The following is a 20,006-nucleotide window of genomic DNA, read 5'->3' as shown; positions in this document are numbered from 1 at the left end:
AAAGACCCAATCCTAATCGTGCAGGTCTGGTTTGGGCTGGTTTTTTACGGTTAATAAATATCCACACATATTGAGAATTTACAAAATTATATGAAATTGAATTAATTTCTATTCATTAATATACATTAATAAGTTTATAATCAAAACTCCAATACAATACACATGTATATTATATACAAATATGTATATTATATTTATAATTATGATTTAATAAATAAATAAATAAATAAACAGATATTCAGTGTTGTAAAAAGAAGAAATCAGAAAATCGGTGATTAATCGGAATGATTAATAGTAACATTATCTAGGATTAATTTAATATTATATGTATAATCATATTTTAAAATTTTAAAGTTGTCCAACAATTTTTGTAAATTTTAATATTTTACCTGATTTATCCAATTTTTGACCAATTAATCATCGTTTTAACCATACCATACGTACTCAGTATTCCCGCTTAGAGCAGGGTCTGAAAAGTGTAAAATGTAAGCAGCTCTGCCCCTACCCTTAAAGTGGAGAGGCTATTTCCGTGAAGACCCCGACTTAGTGCACAATAAGTAAAAGGGTGTGTGATACAGTATTACTACAATACCTTAGCTCATGGCTTTCTTCATATTGTTTTAACCGAATTTTGTTAAATCGGATTAAAAAATCCATTCCATTATTCCTCGGCCGCTTTTTAGAATATTTAATTATCATGATTTAATAAATTTATGTATATATAATTATAAATATAATATATAACTATATGACAAAAACTCTGATATTGCAAAAATCTCATTTTTATCAAATTTTCAACAATTTTAGGTGGGTGGTAATTTAATTATATAATAAAATTTTAAATGATGTATTTTTTTTATATTTATATTTTAACAAATATTAAAATAGCGAGAATATACGTACATATAGACATAAACATCATATGACTTAAAAATATGAACTATAACACTTGAGTAGCTAAAGAAAGAGAAATCAACATAGACTCCGTTATTGGCTTAAATTATGAATCGGAACCTCTGAGTAGCTGAAGGAAGGGAAATCAACCGATACTCTGTTACTGGCGACGAGCGAGAGGTGATCAGGGCTTTGAAGAAAAACAAACACGAAGTTTCGTTCCTCATCAAAGTGTTCATTGTTTTTCCGCCAGGTTTCATTCGGTTTTTTTTAATATACATGAAGTTCTAAATTTTATATACATGAAGTTCTAAATTTGAGGGCTGTTTATTTTCGGAACCCAGTACAATCGCTAATCTCACACTCCCCTGACTTCATCCCCAATAGAAATTATATTTAGTAGATATCAACTAATGTGATACGTACAACTTACAAGAGTTAAAATAATATATTTGTTGAAGTAATTTACATCAATTTAAGATCTGCAATAACCATAACAGCTTAACCAAAATTCAAAAGAATACCAGCAGTGTGAAAATATTTATAACATTCATTTTCCCCCCTGCATTTATATTTTTTGCTTGTACATGCACTAACTCTTCAATGGATTACTATAATCCATGCACCACTGCAAGTATAAATACATGCTTAAATTGGATTACCATGCATATACAACACAAAGTATTCTATATTGAGATAACAAGAGTAAGGATTACAGATAATTAGTACTGCTAATTATGGGTTTAAGTTTATTATTTTCCAAGGTTTTGTTGTTGGTTTTTATGGTTGATTTTATGAGCCAAGTTTGTAGCCAGAGCAGCAGTGTATTTGATGTCAAAGATTCTGGTGCAGTCGGGGATGGCAAAACTGACAACACGAATGTAAGTTTTAATGATATTCATTTCTCGTATTAAGCTCTACGTACTGATCAGCTTGATCAGCTCACAGACATTCATATTTTTTTTCTTGTTTTGGTTGAAGGCTTTTCTAGATGCATGGAAAAAAGCATGCCAATCAGGAGGGACAGTGATGATAGTGGGCGGAACCTATCTGCTCAAAACCATTCAGTTTGCAGGACCGTGCAATGGTCAAGTTAGTTTTGTGGTAAATGCAGTTATTCAGGCTCCCCAGGGCCAATCTAATGAGCATTATTGGATAAATTTCAACGATATCAATGGCTTGACAATCCAAGGAAATGGCACATTTGACGGCCAAGGACCTTCTGCTTGGCCGATCCACAATACTGCATCATGCTCACCACTCAGTCCTGTAAGTTCTGTAATTTTTCTCCATAATTTTTACAGAAAAAAAATTCAAATAATTTTTACAGAGATAAACTCTTTTAAAGGCTTTATCTCATTACACCAAGATTGCTGAACAATATTATGCATGTTTTCTGAACTTACAGTCACTGGTGTTGACGAAGCTGAACCAATCATTAGTCCAAAACGTAAAGTTACTCAACAGCAAAGGCTTCCAAATGAAGATAGAAGAATGTGAGAAGATTACCGTCAACAACATTACAATAACAGCACCTGCTGATAGCCCAAACACGGATGGAATTCACACTGGAAACGTTAACCACATTAACATTGTCGATTCCAACATTGGCACCGGAGATGATTGCATATCCATGGGGGCTGGAACAACAAACATTAATATCACCCGAGTTAATTGTGGTCCTGGCCACGGCATCAGCATTGGTAGCATTGGCAAGTATTCGACAGATCAAAATGTGGAGGGTGTTAAAGTAGAAAACTGCACAATGAGCTCAACACAGAGTGGTGTCAGAATTAAGACATGGAATTCCACCTTTTCACTCTCTGTTGCTGATGTTACTTTCCAAGACATTGTATCGGATAAAGCACAAAATCCGATTTTAATTGATCAACAATATTGTGGCGGAAGGCATGACTGCATTGTATGTCATCTCTCAGGACTCAGAATATATACTTGTATCTTATTTCTTATTGACTTCACACTAAATATTTTTTACTTTCAGGGAAGTTCGCACGTTCAAGTGAAGGATATCAAGTTCATAAGAGTTTCAGGAACATCAGCTTCGGAAATTGCAGTAAATTTGAATTGCAGCAGCAGTAACCCTTGTTATGATATCGAGCTAAATGACATCAACTTAAGTTTAGAAAATGGAGGGAAAGCAACTTCTTGGTGCTCAAATGCTCGTGTATCTTATATAGGCACACAAAATCCATCTTCTTGTCAGCAAGCATTAGCTCCAGCCATGATGCTTGAATATATGTAAATGTAATGGCTGTTTGTGAATTAAGACTCCTTAAATCAAAGTACATGAATATAAAAAGAAAATAATAACTCTTTGTTGCAAATTTGTTTGGTGAATCTTAATGTATTTAAGTTTACCTATAACAGACAAATTAGCAAGAGCAACTGAGATTTGAGGAATACAATCACCAAGCTGAACTACAAAACCCCTTGTACCCATTATATTATATACTTATATATAATAAGCGTAAGAGAGATAATTTGGTCGCATGGTCCTCTGGTCCAAAAGCTTATCATCCGTTGGATCTTATATTGAACAAATAAGCACCGTTAGATTGGAAAATTAACTTCTGCTCTACAAGGCAACTGATATCACCTTGCATGTTTATAATTCCTTTTCTGAATCCAAAACAAATTCTGTCTTTCACGTGTATATGATTTTTTTAATCCCAAATAAATATTTCCTACCAGTTTTATTCGTAGAATCATATAAATCTCATCGTCACAATTTTTTTATAATATATTTTAAAATTAATAAGCCGGATTTATGTGATTAGCAAATACAAAAACCTTTTCTTAATCCAAAATAGATTCTACCTTCTTATTGCATGTTTATGATTCCTTTTCTTAATTCAAAAACAAATTATGTTTATCAATTTTAATTTAGAACCATATAAATTTTTTGAAAAATATTTAAATCACATTATATATATATATATATATATATATATATATATATATATATATATTTTTAACCTAGGAACCCGCAGCCGCTACCATTCGGGTGCGCACTGGGTAAACCCACGAGCTCACGACATGTCCGCTCTTTAACCAGCTAAACCATCTATTTAAATCACACTATAATAATTCTAATATAAAATACATTTATAAATATAATCTAATAAGAGTTGGCAATAACGTATTCCACTCAAAATATATTAAAATTTGATAGAAAGAATTTAATATTTTGGCAGGGTGCATATGAGAAAAGGAATGGCTTCATTACAATAGTTTAGTTGAAGTCATTAATGACTGTGATGATGTATTTACCACAGTTCTAACTTACAAACAAATTATAATTTTGAATTTTATTTTATTGGAAATTTTAATTTATTATTTATAAATTAAATTTCTTCACACCATTTAAAATATATTTAAAAAGTTTATAAATAATTAAAAAGCCCCCGTGCCTTGCACGGGCTATAAGCTAGTACAAATTAAGTCGGGTAACATCAGTCTGTCACTTGTGTTCTAAACAATATAGGCCTATGGCCACATCTCTCCTGTGACCCTCACAAGTATTTACAACTGCGGGCTGCAAAAAAATAACAACAAGAAGAAACAGAAACCTGAAATAGATGTCAAGCACACATAAGTTGATTTCCATTTGTGAAGTAGTTTCGGTACTTGGAGATTTACAAAAGACTCCCCTGTAGGGCCGTGTATAATACACAACAAAATGGAACACGATGCACACTAAATACAAAACAAATACAAGAATCATGAACTACAAAACCATTCTACAATCTGCATTTTATCTGAAGTGCGATATTATACAATGAGTTATTGACATGCATCCCTCTCATCGAATCCATGCTACAGCGTCTATCTCATCCCTTGCAGCCTTGTACAACTCAAGCCTCTTCGCACACTGTAGCCTTTTCTCCATCAAGGCCGGATCTTCATCTAACAACTCAGCCAGCTGCTTCCCCTGAACATGGAATGAAACAGGAGACTTCATGAACAAAGCTGCTGTAATAAATAATCACGCAGACTGGCAGATATAAACAGGCTACATATATATGTGAAGTATTAGTTAATGTAAACCCTTGGTAATGAGCGACCATTCAATGAATGAGTTTAAATAATTTATCAAGCCCCTTGAAAACAAGACTATGTCAAGAATTTGGCATAGGAGAATGCAAGTGCATAAATAATTAAGCAGACAGATATAAACAGGCTATAAATATATGCTAAGTATTAGCTTATGTAAACCCTTGGTAATGAGTGACCATTGAATAGAAGTTCAGAGAATTTAATAAGCCCCGTGAAAACAACACTATGTCAAGAATTTGGCATAGGAGAAAGCAAGTGCAGGGCCTGCAGGCACCCCCTGCAAATGAATGGAATTTTTTTTACAAAATCCCCATGGCTCTTTCTAGAAGTAGATATATTACTTTGAAAAAGTCATTTAAGGAAGGGCAATCAATTTGGTCTTTTATAAGCAACTAAAGGACAAGAACGCACTTGGATCATGTAGCATAGTATAGTTTCTGGGAACAATGAATTTAAAATATGGCAATCTGAAGCCAAACGTACCTCTTTTTTTCCAATCTGTGTATAGAAGTAATTCAGCAAACACTGTTTGGCTTCCTTGACCTGACAATAAACCACAGCCTTGGGGATTGTATGCCTGAGAGTCTCAGAGACCATATTGATATAAGATGATACATTTGACCCTATCCTCCTAAAGTGCCCCTCTGCATAGCGGTCCACATTTATGGCGGCAGGGGTTACTCCTCTTTCCCCTCTTGAAGCAGCCGGGTTTCCCCTGTCCATTTTTGTGGAAACAGGAGTTCCTGACTGCCCCGGATTTCCTGGATTTACCACTTCTTGGGGAAGCTTTCGGAAGAAATCCACAGTCAAGTATGACGACTCCATGTCTACCAATCGTACAACTGTCTTCTTACTTTCCTCGCGGAACTTCTCCAGTGCTTCACCAGCCGCACCAGCTATTGCAACTTGCAGACTTGGAAATCGTTTCAACTCCTGTTTCCACCAGAAAATAAAATATTTTGAATTGTTAGTTCAAATAAGAACAATGAGAGTGGCACTTTAAATCAAAACTGTGGATAACCCATTTTTAATCTCACCTTAGTTTCTCCAATTGACTTCCTCACAAGTTCCTTTAAAACAAAGTGAACCTGAACAGATTCCATATTTAGTATAGTTTTCTACTAATCTTTGACTAACTCCGGAAAAATAAAACTTCTATAGCACACCACTTACAGCGTCCACTGAAGCTTCAGCTGGGCCCCTAAAATAATTCAATGATCCTTCAATAAGGCGCCGATAACCTTGCTCAGGGGCAATTAAGTGGGGTTGGTAACCATCAGCCTCTGAGACAACTTTCCTTACATTCTGTAAAGAAAGATGGCGATCAAAAGGCAGCTTCCTCAATGCTGCTGGAAGCTGGTTGTCAAAAACTCCATAAATTCGATCACCCCCAGGACGCCTGAACAAGGGAACACAATCATTCGTACGTATTTTCAACCCAACAGAAATCACTATATAGAATAATGGGATAAGTCATCAACTCTTCTTTCATAAGTTGCAGCTGATTAAAAATATATTAGTGTGTTCTTCTACCGACAAATATGATATACGTTACTTACCCTCCATCCAAATGCTCCTTGAATACTTTGTCAAAAGCACGACAAAGTTCCAGTATAGTGTATAGTTGTGCCTGAGAAATAAAAGTTCATCTGTTGAAGATGCAGAATGTGCAGAAGGAAGAAGTGAGATTCACTAAACTTACCCCTGCGTCGAGAGCAATAGGCCTGCCAAGGTAGTCCAGCTCAGATTCTAATTCATCAATGCTTTTGTTAATCATAGAAATGATACTCGGTATTCTTGTCTTGATCACAGACTCCAAATGCTAATACAAGAGGTAGAAACACTTAACAAGATTCAGGCCTTAAAAAGAGAGAAATTTGCCACAGAAAATGTGAATTATAGTATAGATTTACCATTGACAGAAGTTTAGCAAGATATTCTGAACCCATTTTACTGGCCAAGTGTCCATAGTCAGGACTGGTAGCAAAGTATTCACGTTCTCTCCTCCTTGCAGACATCATGTCAGTATTCTTATTTATATCAGCCTGTGAGCGGTTCACGATACCGACCCATGGTTGCTGCAATCTCAAAGCTCTTCCCTCAAGAACCTTACAGAAAAACAAAAAAGTTCAGATAAATAGTGCAGAAACTAACAATTTACATCTCTACTATAAAAGGTATGCAAGATAGTAATTCATAGTAGTAAAAAAAGAGATTTTCAAATATGAAAGAGGGAGGGAGAGAGTACATCTAAGGCATTAGTTCCCTTATCCATCAAATCAAGCTTTGTCAACACACCAAATGTCCGTTCACCTAAATCATAGTGTCACAATATTTAGCAAGGAAACAAAAAACCAAACCTGCTTGACACATTCTTCATGAAACAACACCCCAAAAAGGAATTCAAAGTGTACCTGCTGGATCAACTTCCTTTGCGAGCTTAATAGCGTCTGAAGTTGCGATATCTTGGTTGGCGGGAGAAATTGCCAGTATGATGCAGTTAGGCTGATACCAAATATAGTCAGCAATTAGAAACAGATAACATCTCACCAGATAAATGTACAGTTAGACATTTAGACATGGCATACTAGCTTATACCAGTAAGAACAAGCACAGAAGATATAAACAGAAAGCAAAGCCAAAAGAAATTATAATAATATCTCAAAGTCTGTGAACTAAGTGAAAAAGGTTCATAATTCCAAACTAAGGTAATATCAAGGTGATGAACACTCTCTTTCCTTACAAGAACCATATTCGCAAGAATGATAAAAAAGATAAAAGTCCAAGCAAGCAATTGGTTGGATCGTGTTTATTTGGTGTCCCTTCTACAGCTCTGCAATTTATCACACCAAACCTGAGAATATGATGCAGTAGTTGATAGCTCCTCTGTTCATTTATACTGACAAGCTATAATGTTTAGATTCCACATAAACTAGTGATGAAATAGATGTTAAAAGTGTAGTGTGCTTCCCACCAGTATGTCCATTATTATATGACAAACCGCATTGGCAGAGTAATCTTTGAAGAACTTGACAAGAAATTTGTTACTGGAATCATTTCAACATTGATGCAGAAAAAGTTCTAAGAATAAGAATCTCTGGTATTTAAACACTAATAAAGATAAACTTGGGATGATTAACCGCAAAAAAATCCCAGTTACCCAACTATGAAAGGAAGAATAGATGATAAATCACAACCCAAAGGCAAAGAGACTCAAATTTATATTCAAAAGTATTTCAATAATCAAGTCCAACATGCTATGTGAGGTTACATCACTTATTTTGAGGATAAACTACCCAATTAAAGTGATTTAAGGACCAAGGCCCATACCCCGTTGGGCTTTAAACAAACTACATAAGTAACTTCCTGTCAAGTAAACTAGACACCACCACATAGTTATTATACTCCAATAGGAGTATATAATTATTAATAATTGAACATAGAAATACCTTCTTATTTTCACTTACGTCCCTATCTAATTGAATCAAAATAGAGGATTAGTCAAACAAGGCGAGATAGGCTAATCACATATAATCTTCAACATATTTCTGCTATTGACAAGAATATAGAACAGAAAAAAAAAACAGAGACTAATGCTTACTTACCTTCTCAACAAATGATCGAACCATGTTTTCAATATCTTCAACTATACTTTCAGATTGTCCCTCTGCAAGGAAAACAACATTGTTTCAATTGAATATAATTAACCTTTTAAAGTATTGTGAAATAATAAACACAGACTTACCAACAGCAACTTTCGTCAAACCAGGCAAATCAATTAAGGTTAAATTGACAACTGCAAAGACAAGCAAATCAGGATTTATGTGAGTAATCTATGAGCACATTTTTGTTACCTAAGAGAAAACTATCATGATGACTATCTGGCTGATGAATTCTTCCTGAAAAGTTCTTTCCCTCCCTCCCCTTTTAGTTGTCAATTTAACTTTTTCCAAGTATTTTTAGGTGCAGAATAAAAAAGATACTTCCATTTATTTATTTTATGAATTTCTATTGACTATTGTGAATAAAAATATAAACCATAAATTTTGATTCCAAAAAAAAAAATTAAAAAATAACAATCGGAAGTATCTTTTTCAGCCACCTTAGACATGCAAAAAGTCAAAGTGAAAACTAAAAAGAAACAAAGGGAATAAACAAGTAACATATATTACATAAAGAAGGTCAGAACTAGCACCCACAAGGCATAGGGTAGAAAGTAAGAATATGTCAACATTGCAAGACAAGATACTTGTCAATAGGGGTGAGCATTCGGTCGGTTTGGTCCAAAACCGAACCGAATAGACCGAGAACCGAAATTCTATTTTTTTTCTGGACCGAAATCCTATTATGGACCGAACCGTAATAATTCGGTTCGGTCCGGTCCGGACCAAAAGAACCGAAATTTTAAAACTAAAATAAAAATTATATTATAAATATAATATAATTTTATGGATTTTATGAATATAATATAATTTTATAATATAATTTTATAATATAATTTTATGAAATTTTAAAACTAAAATAAAAGGTTAAATTTTATGAATTCTTTTAAAAAAAAAAAATATTTATTAATCACCAACACTTCATCAAAGATAGATTTAACTAAATTTACAAATTATATATTATTATTATGGTATATTAGATATATAATATATATTATATATTGTTTGAACTATTCGGTCCGGACCGAAATATTTATTTAAGGACCGGAACGGACCGAATTTTGATTTCGGTCTATCCGGACCGAATAGACCGAATTTTCAGAAAATCAGGACCGAACCGAATTTACACAGTTCGGTTCGGTTTTTCGGTTCCGATTCGGTTTTACTCACCCTACTTGTCAATCTTAAATCAAGTGATCTTTCTTCAAAAGTGAAGATATTAGGTACTTTCCCAACACTAAGAGACCCAAGGCAGTAAAACTGCCTGCAAATAAATTGGGATTTTATCTAGTATAACTAACACCCCCAGGTAATTTAGAAGAAAGAGAATATGTGAACTGTGCTACCAACATGTAATTTAAAGAGCAAGCACAGAGAATGATGGTTGTCAATGATTGAAATTTAAAAGCCTACAAATATTATAACATGCTACAAACTACATGCAACAAAAATAACATATATCGCATAATAAGAAAATGATTGGTATACCATTTGGAGAGTAAATACTGAGATGGATAGGAACAGGAGAAATCATTTTTGTCCTCCCAGTAATTCTATCAGTTTCTTCCTGGATTTCCTGGCGAACCATGCCTGCATAAGCAAATGACGTATTACTTCAGTCCATAATAACATTACAAAAAATTACTTGCACATGGATTTCTGTAGGATCATACGAGTAGCTAATGAATAGACAAATGAAGCCCTGGATATTCTAGTCATGATACAAAATAAATGATATCTGAGCTGTCATAAACCACAAACCACAAACAAGAAACTAAATAGTATTACTTTACATAAATCTTAAAGAACTTCTTATGAAAATTAAAATAAGATGATATCAGGTTTCTGCACCTTAACAATATAAATGAAGCAGGTATTTGTAACAATTTTCTTTAGTAAGTTTGTTTGCTAATTAATTACTCATATTCAGGTTTACATCATTGCCAACAAGGCTATACACTCTACTACAGTACTACCTAACAAATTTCAATAGCTGAGCAATGAAAAATAAATTGTACTCGCTGAACTTCAAGATCAGTTGACTGCTGATTAATGAAGACGTGTATAAGCAAGTTTTAAAGAGATAATATAAAAAAAACTAGGGTTAGTTTAAGTTCGAACCAAAATCTTTGAACTTCCGTCCAGGCAAATGACCAAACTCTGCATACTCCTGCTGGCCTTTATCAGTCTGTTGTAGTTGCAACACCAATGGTCTCCTTGTGACAATCCCTGCATTGCACGGGATACGCTAACAGATATGTAATTAAGTAATATGCTAAACAAACACATAAGCCACAGTTTTGAGAAAACCCTAACCAGATCCTCTAGGAAGAAAGTCTCGCCCAACTATGCTTTCCAACACTGAAGATTTTCCAGAACTCTGTGTTTAGCTCCCCAAGAAGAACAATTAGAGATGGAATTAATCAGATTCCAGTACTTTAAATATTATAACAGTGAGACACTTCTGAAACAAATTGCCAAAAAAAAAAACGGATAAAATTAATTAAAAGAGATATATTTTATCATCTCGCGCTCAATTCTTCTGCAATCAATTGTTCCCCTCCATGATTTTTTATTCTTCATATACAGCTCCAGTGATTTGCTCTAACATATTACTATATGCTGATCAATTACTACAAAGTTATGAATTTAATGCCTTCTGTTGGTAGTTCAACATAATCTATATTCCCTACAATCACATTTCAAAGACTTTCCGAAATGAAATTGCTGCCTCACATCTCCCTCTCCCCCTCCCCCTCTCAAAGTAACATAAAATTATGGCTCGCCTAAAATCAACGGAAATGAATTATCACCCCCTCTGTAAAAAGAACTATACAATTTCGCCACCTCCCTATTGCCAAAACTTAAAGGAAACAATGGTTTATTATCTGAAATCAGCTGAAAGATGAACTATAACTCTTTTTTACCTTAAAAAAAACAACAAATTGCCACCTCATTTTAAAAGTAACACCATATTATGACTCATCTCAAATCAATTGAAAATTAAATCATTACTCCGTCTCCATTTAAAAACTACAATAAAATTGCCGTCTCTCCCACCATAGTCAGATATCAACTGTGTGCTAAATTTGAACTCTCTCCTTATAACTATATTATCTCCGATACTCATTAAAGTAACATCAAATTATGACTCTAACCAATATCCACCTCAACACCAGATAATGATATTATATCATCCGAAATCAACTATGAGCTAAAACGCCACTCTCCCTTTCTCTAAAAACAACCACCAAGTAACCACTGGTCCCTGTCCAAAATTAACACCAACTTAGGACTCTCTCTCTCTCTCTGTGCGTGTGTCTCATCCAAAATGAACAGAGACTGTCTCTCTCTCTCATCCAAAATGAACAGAGAGATAATCTCTCTCTCTTTCTCTCTAAACACAACAGCAATAAAATGAAGAGCTGATTAGCCCTTTATATCTATATAATATAATATCCCAATTAAGAGCTAAATTTAGACTTTCGTTCCCTCTCTCTATCTCTCTCTCTCTCTCTCAATGCAACTATAAAATTGCCGCCTTTTCTTGTCTCCCTCTAAAACACGCAAAACTACAACTCTCTCTCTCTCAGCAGAAACAAAGTAAAAAAAACAAGCACGCATACAAATATAATTACTAACAAAAATACCTGACCACCAACAACAGCAACAGAAGGAAGAGCATCCCAAAGCGAAGAGAAAGCGTTATCAGCACCCCCGTAATCACCCAGCGCCGTACACGCTCTCTGTATTCTGTTCACCAGCCCTATCAAACTCTCCATCGTCGCCATCTTTGTATATCACCTGATCAAACCTGTTTCCAAACCCTAGAACGAGAGAGATTTTGAGCGAGAGAGACGGAGAGAGATTAAAATGTTCCAGAAAGAGAAAGTGGGGAGGTGATAAGAAAAGAGTGAAAAGTATAAGGTGTTTTTTGTGGACTTATTGGAACTGCAGGGCAGTAAATTTTAATTGTGAGTTTTTACTGTTCAGTTTTGGAAAGTTCTTACAGGTGCTGTGGTTTTGATATAATGCGCCAGGTGCGTATCTGCTGTTGTGAAAGTGTCAATTGTGTTAACCGTCACTTTTGGTTTGAATTTTTAAATTCGAATGGACTTTGTTCTTGTCTCTCAAGTATCGCATGGGCCCCCTTTGCAATAACAAAGTCGACAACAGTTGAAGCTTTTTGAATTTTTGAATCCGTTCTTGTAATCATTTTCTACTCCCAAATAATGCATTCAAGCTAAATTCACTGAGAATGTTTGTATCCTGTAATAATTGTTTCATTTCGTTAATGATCTGAACAATCACTATGGGATTGTTTTTTAATTCATCTTTTCTACTCCCAAATAATGCATTCAAGCTAAATTCACCAGGGATGTTTGTATGTTGTAATAATTGTTCCGTTTTTCGTTAATGACCTCGACAATCACTATGGGATTATTTTTTAACTCATCACCTAACATTATATATAACCTTGTGTGTATTTTCTTACTACTCAAGGATGATTTGTGTTTCTCGACATCTCCAGTGGTTGGTTTGGGAGTGTGGGAAAATATGGGCATAAGTTTCATATTGGTAAGTCATATTTTGAGCATTATGATTAAGAAATATGTGAGATATGATGATATTCTCTTAATAATGAAAATTATTATTTTTCACTAGAATTTAGCTCAAATATTATGACATAAATTAATTTGATTTTGTTTCAGATTAATTGATATGGTGTATATCTTGAAATATTTTAATTTGATTCTTTTTCAGATTATTTATGCAAAAGAGTTGCGCAGAAGTCTCTCTGCACCTATATATACTCCTATAGGTTGTAGGGTTTGTATCATCTAAACACAGCCTCCGCTCTCTATCAATACCAAAATCCTAGTTCTCTCTGGTGATAGTTCTCTTGCCCAATTCAAGCTCGCCAAAGGTGTCGTTTTTGTTAATGACGCCGCAACATCGTTTTATCCTGGGAAACAATCGACTCAACACATACAGTGAGAGGCGAAATAACTTTAAGGAGACAGTTTCGACTGGGCTCGAGGATTCATTTTTTTTAAAATATTTTTCTGTATTTGTTCTTCAGTTTTATACACGATTGGTTATTCGCACACACTTTTATTTGATTATTCGCAGATTGTATTCATAGGGAGTTGGTGAGGTAGGTGAATTGTACGACACTTGTGTTTAAGGCCTACAGTGATAGGCTTAAATAGAGGAGACTTAGAGAAACTTGAGAGTTTTGAGGATCGAGATTCCTCCTGTTTGACTAGGAGTATTGCGTTAGTAAGCAACTGAGGATGAAACAGAATTCTTAATATGTTCTTTGAAGCTGCTAATAAAGCTCGGGATGAAATAATCCTGAGTGAATCCTTTATTTTTGCTGAGAATCATGGATCTTAGATTTTCAAATCGATCCTCATACTCATCCATTTTGACTGTTTTTTTGAGCTTATTGCAGGTGTCTTGTATGTCCCAGGTGTTAGGATTTTCAAATTGTTAGATTATATATGTTGTGAACACTCTCCAACTAATATTGCCCTTGCTGGAATGGTAAAAATGAAACCATATACTAGCTGCCTTCATAATACAACCCAGACAATTTCATATCTTGAGATCCTCTGCCCGAATGAAATCAAAATACTGGTATTCCCGAACAACCCACCTTTTGGGATTAGAACCGTCATTTAGGAAACTCGATTTTGAGATTAGGGTGAAAATCAGAGTGCGCCTGAGAGTGAGGACTAGAGGGTCCAAAAGGCCCAGAGCCTTGAAAAGAAGACAATACTTGCACTTGATAAGGCAAAGGGTTGAACGAAGGTACAAATACCGGATGACCAGAGTAAAGTGTGGGGGGTCATTGCCTGTGGGGGAAAATTATGACCAGGGGTGATTGTGTGCGGGTTAGGGATGAAGCCATGTCTAGGGATGTGAGTGGGGCGTGTTGAGAAAAACATGTTTTGTTGTTGGAAGAGAGATATGAGTAGATGTAGTGTGTAACCGAGGCATATTCAGAGGAAGAAGAGTCCATATGAAAGAAGGAGGTGGTGTGTTTAACCAAATAGTAGAAGACAATAACTCAGTCCTCATGGTTGAGCATTGAATATAAAGCTCAACTTAAGTACTATCTAGAGCCGTTGAAATCCCGGGCTATTCCAACCCAACCATGTAGTGTTTCTCACCGACTAAAAAACCAAAATCAACTATTTAAGCTCAAAAAAGGGAAGATAAGCCCTAAATCGATGAATTAGGGAAAAAACTACATAAAAATTTGAAAGATAAACATCAATATTCTCAACCATAACTTATATTGTCTAACTACCAGCCTTATATTACCATCACTACACACGTGGCATTATACCGTTACACCTTACAATGTACAAATACCAAGCCTAATAACATACGGATAAAACTGGGCTTAATAAACGACATCGTCCTTAGACTAGCTATATGGGCTTATTTCAGAGTGCATCTCCTGCCTCTAACATTATCTAATCTCATTGACACACATTCAATAAAAAGAAAGACATAAAAAATCATTTTTGAAATCATTAAAACTTCCTAAAAATAAACATTTAAGATTTATATGTGCTCTACATAACTGTAACATCCTCATCAATTAGTTAAAAAGTATTTGGAGTCTTTATACGTACAAACAAATAACTAATGTATGTCAATTTGCTACCACTTTTACACCATCCTTCCACAAATTAGAACTGGTACTAATTGCCAGTTTCACTTCACTTTTTCGCTGGCGGAGTGTTTAGAACAGCTCCTAAAAGAGTCTCGTTTGAAGGCGTCATCCAGTTTGGCTTGTAGATGAAGTTCTCATCATAATCAGATGACGCTTGCGCAAATTGCTCTTGATCTAGCACTCCGCTTTGGAGCTGTTCATGGAGTTGTGTAGTAAGTTCTTGAATCGCCCTTGATGATCCTTACTTCTTTTGCACTTTAGATATCCAATTGTCTTGATTAACAGGTGCTGCAAGTAATGAAAGAAAATTTGACAATTATATAAATAACAAAAGCTAATGAATTGTTATATGCTCCTTGGAAAACTATATGTAAACTACGTACCAGAGGATGCAGAGCTTTCTTTTGTGGAGCATTCTCTTCATTGTTTACTATATATATCCTGGATACACACCAAATAAAAGAATTGTATTACATATACATATGTATATATATATTCAGTATAGCATAATTTATAGTTTAAATTGAAGAGATTAAAAATAGTTGATGCGTTCGTTTTAGGGAATATGTATACACGATCATATCTTTGTAGAAATTTAAAATTTAACTAAATGCACTTTTTGGGTTTAAATTTAACTAGAGTGTATTTTGAATCCGAAAAAATGCATAAAAAGTAATCAATTGTATAAAAAATTCAATCTATTCTAAAATATCGACGAAAATTGAAAAACTTTATGAAAAATATTAATATATAATATATTCACACTTGGATCAACTTTGATTTTTAAAAATAAATGAAAGTTAAGAATTTGGGGTTAGAAATCATTAATTCATTATCTGAGTTTACTTTAATCAATTGGGTCATCATGAATAAAGTAATCGAGTAAGTAACGAACGGTTAGTGTGTGCATTTTACCATACAACAACATCATTAAAAAAGAAACTATTGATCTTTCACTTACCGATCTGGATCATGAAAAGTAATGATAATAATCATTTGAAAAGATTATATCCTGTAAACAAAAAACATCCGGCTAAAAATGAAATGCTTGACAAATTCAAGCATTCGAGCCCGGAATGTAATTTTTTTGTGGCTAATTATGTAAAAATTTGAGACATTAGAAGAGTTTCAAGGAAAGAATGTAGGGGATCTGTATATTTCATCACATACAATTGAAGAGTGCAAGTAATGAATATATAGTGTTGTTAAATGATATGGAAACTTCCCGAAGATGCTAGAGGACAGATAAGTAATGAATATATATATATATATATATATATATATATATATATATATATATATATATATATATATATATATATATATAGTGTTGTTAAATGATACGGAAACTTCTCGAAGATGCTAGAGGACGGATAAAGACAATTTCCATCTGAAATTGGGCCACAATTAGAAATTTATGATATATATAGCTGGGTGCCCAACAGTTAAATAAATAAACGATACTTTTTGTGGCCCGATAATTAAACAAGCCCAAAATATTGGAGATCTAATATCAAGAGGCAAATAATCTTAATCCATTAATATACTAAATAATATGAGATGTACGATATTATTTTGCTTAATTGATTGAATAAATCTTGTTTGGCGACTTAAGTATCATATGCGTATTTTCTCAAATTAATTTCATCAGTCATGCAATTTTACATTACCTCTTGTGTAGGAATAATTAAACAGACCCGGCCCAGAGGGTGGACATCCAGGTCAACCGCCTAGGGCCCATAAAAATTAGGGACCCAAAAATTATATAATTCATGTATTGTCATCGATATACATTGATCCCATAGCATCGGTATACACATCAGTAAGAGGCAAAATAAAACTTTCTATTGTTTTAACTTTCGTGTGTGCATGGTGCCCATCCACCTGACTACCTCCCACTTAAATTAATAGTAGTGTCATTTGATCTCATGAATGCTGCACATGCACCCACATGTAATCAAACATCTATTTAATCTTTTGTCAAAAAAAAAATATCTATTATGGAGATGCAACATATCATATATTAATATTTTCAGTCAAATGTTATAAAATCGTGAATAGAATCTAACACAAAATTGAAAATATAATTGCATATATTATATGACAAATTATAAATAATTATGTTTTATTTAATTGGGTCATAGGTATAAAGGAAACATAAAAGTTCTAGATTATGTTCGACCATAAAAGTTATGATCAGAGTCCATTGTAAGTCATAGAAATTCAACGAAACTCCTTGTGATGGATTAAAAAAAAATCAATGATAAATTATAATTAATCCACTGTAGTCGAATGCAAGAATCAGTTAATAAGTAAAGTTAAAATTCGAATTCTCGATTTGTAAAGAAAAGTACAAAAATATAACAAACATACAAGAATATTATGATGGTATTGATTCTTGATTTCTTATTTGTAATAAAATATAATAATTATTATATTAGACATAGATTGTGCAATTTAGATTTAGCTAACAAGAAAGTTTTTTTTTTGTCACAATATACTTTCACGTATGATGAATTGTATTAGAATACAAAAGCCGCTTCCAGGAGTTCCTTTCGTTCAAGAAAGTTTACCATCTAACCCTCGGACATGCAGAGATGACTGGGGACGCTTAGACAATAAATCTTTAAGGTTCGATAAGAAAACAACCATAAAAGGTCCCGCTATCGTTCTTTCTTCCACCTCGCGTACCTTGAAAAATACAATACAAATAAAAACCATAATAAGTTCATACATACAATAGAATAATAAAACTATATAAAACGAAAGACGAAAAGAGTCAACAAACTCATTAAAAGATATGAATATAATATAATTTTTTAAAGAATAAGGAAAGTAATATTAAAACCAATATAAAATAAATCATTAAAAAAATCTACACCAAAGAGATAGTGAGATCTCTTTGGTTAGATACATAATAAGATTTTAATCCGAACAAAATAACTGGCTATTAATTTCAAAAAAAAATTGAAATATAAATAGGAAAATATAATTGAAAATTGAAAAAAGATCTAAAATATACCTACTCAAAAATAAAACAAAATCTTGACAAGCAAAAGTATCACGATTTTAGCTAATTATCATTATTAACACTATATAAATTTGGTATACACCAATCAACAAATCAACCCTTAATGGCGCAATAATACCTCATTAAGACACAATAAAGCCATCATATATGGCCCCCATGAATTATAGAATTCAGGTACAATAATCAGTAATTGTCAAATTAAACACAACAATTATCTTATCAAATTATCTTCTAATTGAAACACAAAAATTCAAATTAAAACATGGAGAGAAAATTCAAATTTCAAAGATAAGAAAATTTAAAGAAAGTCAACTTGTCATTCAAAAAATAACTAATATTAAGGTCTACAATTACTACTATTAACAACAAACATGTTATTCAATCAAATCTAATTTAAAATTTCAAATGAAATTTAAGTTCTAAACGGGTCACTTGTCCTCCGAGGGGAATCAAATTGTAAACCGATAGTCAGATGCCATCTATATCGATATCTATATCTATATGTATATCTATATCTATATAATCTTAATTTGTGAATCAACTAGCTTTTGCAAATGACCACAGATACCCTTCAACTTTTAAACTGCTGTTTATTAGCCAGGCCTAATTCTATCCTTTACAAATCAAACTGGATGCTTCGTTCAAACTTGGATTTAACCCGTATCCGCTTTTAGTTCTTTTCCTACTTAACTTTCTCTAACCCAACCTCAAATAGTCAAATGGGTTATACCCGAACAATCAGTAATCTTTTGTGCTGCAGCAACTGCCTCCCTCATTTCAGGAACGAAAAAGAACTGCTCAACTACTCTTCATGTTTCACACTTTCTTCTTCGTTTAAAATTCAAATTTCACCCTCGGTGTCCTCCATCTTTATTTGTTTTTTGTAGAATCATGATGATGGGAAAAAGAGAAGTTAAAGAATTGTGGAAAAGTGAAGGTGCTTGAATCAGTACAAAGCGAAATCACGGGTATGCATTCTTAACTTTCTTCATCTCCTGCTTTGTGATATATTATTGTTATTATGAATGTTGGTTGATAAATTTTCTTTCTTTTATGATTTTGATATACACTATTCCATTTAAGTATAAGTGTTTGATAAAATGCACCAATGAAAGAAGTTTACTTCCGCATTCAGACTTTACTCTATGTTCGATCAGATTCTGTTAGCAAGTATCCAGTGGGATGTTGATTTGTATAGGAATGTATTCAACAATTAGGATTATATAGATTAGAATGTTATAGTTTGTATCATCATCTGTATTATAGAGTCTTATAAGCTTTACAAAAATTCACTATTTGAGTTTTGCTTTCATATTTATTTAGAAAAAAAATCTTAAAAATAAGTTATAGAATCATATTTTATAGAAGAATTAAAGTGCGTGCCAAATAGTGGACCTATAGAATCCACAGGGACGGAGGGACTACATATTTTTGTTTGTAGTATCATCAGATCTATTCATTTTTTAATTATTATAATGTTATGTAAAATAACATTATAATAATACTTTTTGTCTTGCTGCTTAACTTCAAATGTATAGGCACTGATAATATGCAGTTAATTAACTTCAGCCTTTTATTTGTTCAAGACTAATGCTTAATTTCAAATGTATAGCCACTGATGATGTACAGGTCTGTCTGTTCAAGATATCAA

General features: G+C 33.3%; 2 protein-coding genes across 2 annotated transcripts; one reads left to right on the top strand and one right to left on the bottom strand.

The window, feature by feature from the left end:
• Positions 1-1,631: 1,631 nt before the first annotated feature.
• LOC108201203 (exopolygalacturonase) lies at positions 1,632-3,157 on the top strand. The gene is made up of 4 exons (XM_017369499.1): positions 1,632-1,775; positions 1,876-2,163; positions 2,303-2,815; positions 2,897-3,157. Exons 1-4 carry the CDS (start codon positions 1,632-1,634, stop codon positions 3,155-3,157), a joined length of 1,206 nt encoding a protein of 401 aa, XP_017224988.1.
• A 1,333-nt stretch (positions 3,158-4,490) lies between these two features.
• LOC108202823 (phragmoplastin DRP1E) lies at positions 4,491-12,559 on the bottom strand. The gene is made up of 15 exons (XM_017371374.2): positions 12,284-12,559; positions 10,950-11,013; positions 10,755-10,862; positions 10,122-10,223; positions 8,717-8,767; positions 8,577-8,638; positions 7,386-7,476; positions 7,220-7,284; positions 6,885-7,079; positions 6,674-6,793; positions 6,531-6,601; positions 6,145-6,370; positions 6,009-6,059; positions 5,455-5,904; positions 4,491-4,846 (listed from the first exon to the last, which is right to left on the bottom strand). Exons 1-15 carry the CDS (start codon positions 12,422-12,424, stop codon positions 4,718-4,720), a joined length of 1,926 nt encoding a protein of 641 aa, XP_017226863.1. The 5' UTR covers positions 12,425-12,559; the 3' UTR covers positions 4,491-4,717.
• Positions 12,560-20,006: the final 7,447 nt, after the last annotated feature.

This window comes from Daucus carota, chromosome 9, assembly GCF_001625215.2.
Source record: "Daucus carota subsp. sativus chromosome 9, DH1 v3.0, whole genome shotgun sequence".
Classification (NCBI taxonomy): domain Eukaryota; kingdom Viridiplantae; phylum Streptophyta; class Magnoliopsida; order Apiales; family Apiaceae; genus Daucus; species Daucus carota.
The sequence above is the reverse complement of the archived record's forward strand: the minus strand, read 5'-3'. Positions and strand labels throughout refer to the sequence as shown.

Excerpts from the sequence above, each read along its gene's own strand:
- LOC108201203 (XM_017369499.1), top strand. The coding sequence starts at position 1,632 with ATGGGTTTAAGTTTATTATTTTCCAAGGTTTTGTTGTTGGTTTTTATG. Across the intron at positions 1,776-1,875 it reads GCAAAACTGACAACACGAAT|GCTTTTCTAGATGCATGGAA; the intron begins GTAAGTTTTAAT and ends TTTTGGTTGAAG. Across the intron at positions 2,164-2,302 it reads CATGCTCACCACTCAGTCCT|TCACTGGTGTTGACGAAGCT; the intron begins GTAAGTTCTGTA and ends CTGAACTTACAG.
- LOC108202823 (XM_017371374.2), bottom strand. The coding sequence starts at position 12,424 with ATGGCGACGATGGAGAGTTTGATAGGGCTGGTGAACAGAATACAGAGA. Across the intron at positions 5,905-6,008 it reads AGTCAATTGGAGAAACTAAG|GAGTTGAAACGATTTCCAAG; the intron begins GTGAGATTAAAA and ends TGGTGGAAACAG. Across the intron at positions 4,847-5,454 it reads CACAGATTGGAAAAAAAGAG|GGGAAGCAGCTGGCTGAGTT; the intron begins GTACGTTTGGCT and ends TTCCATGTTCAG.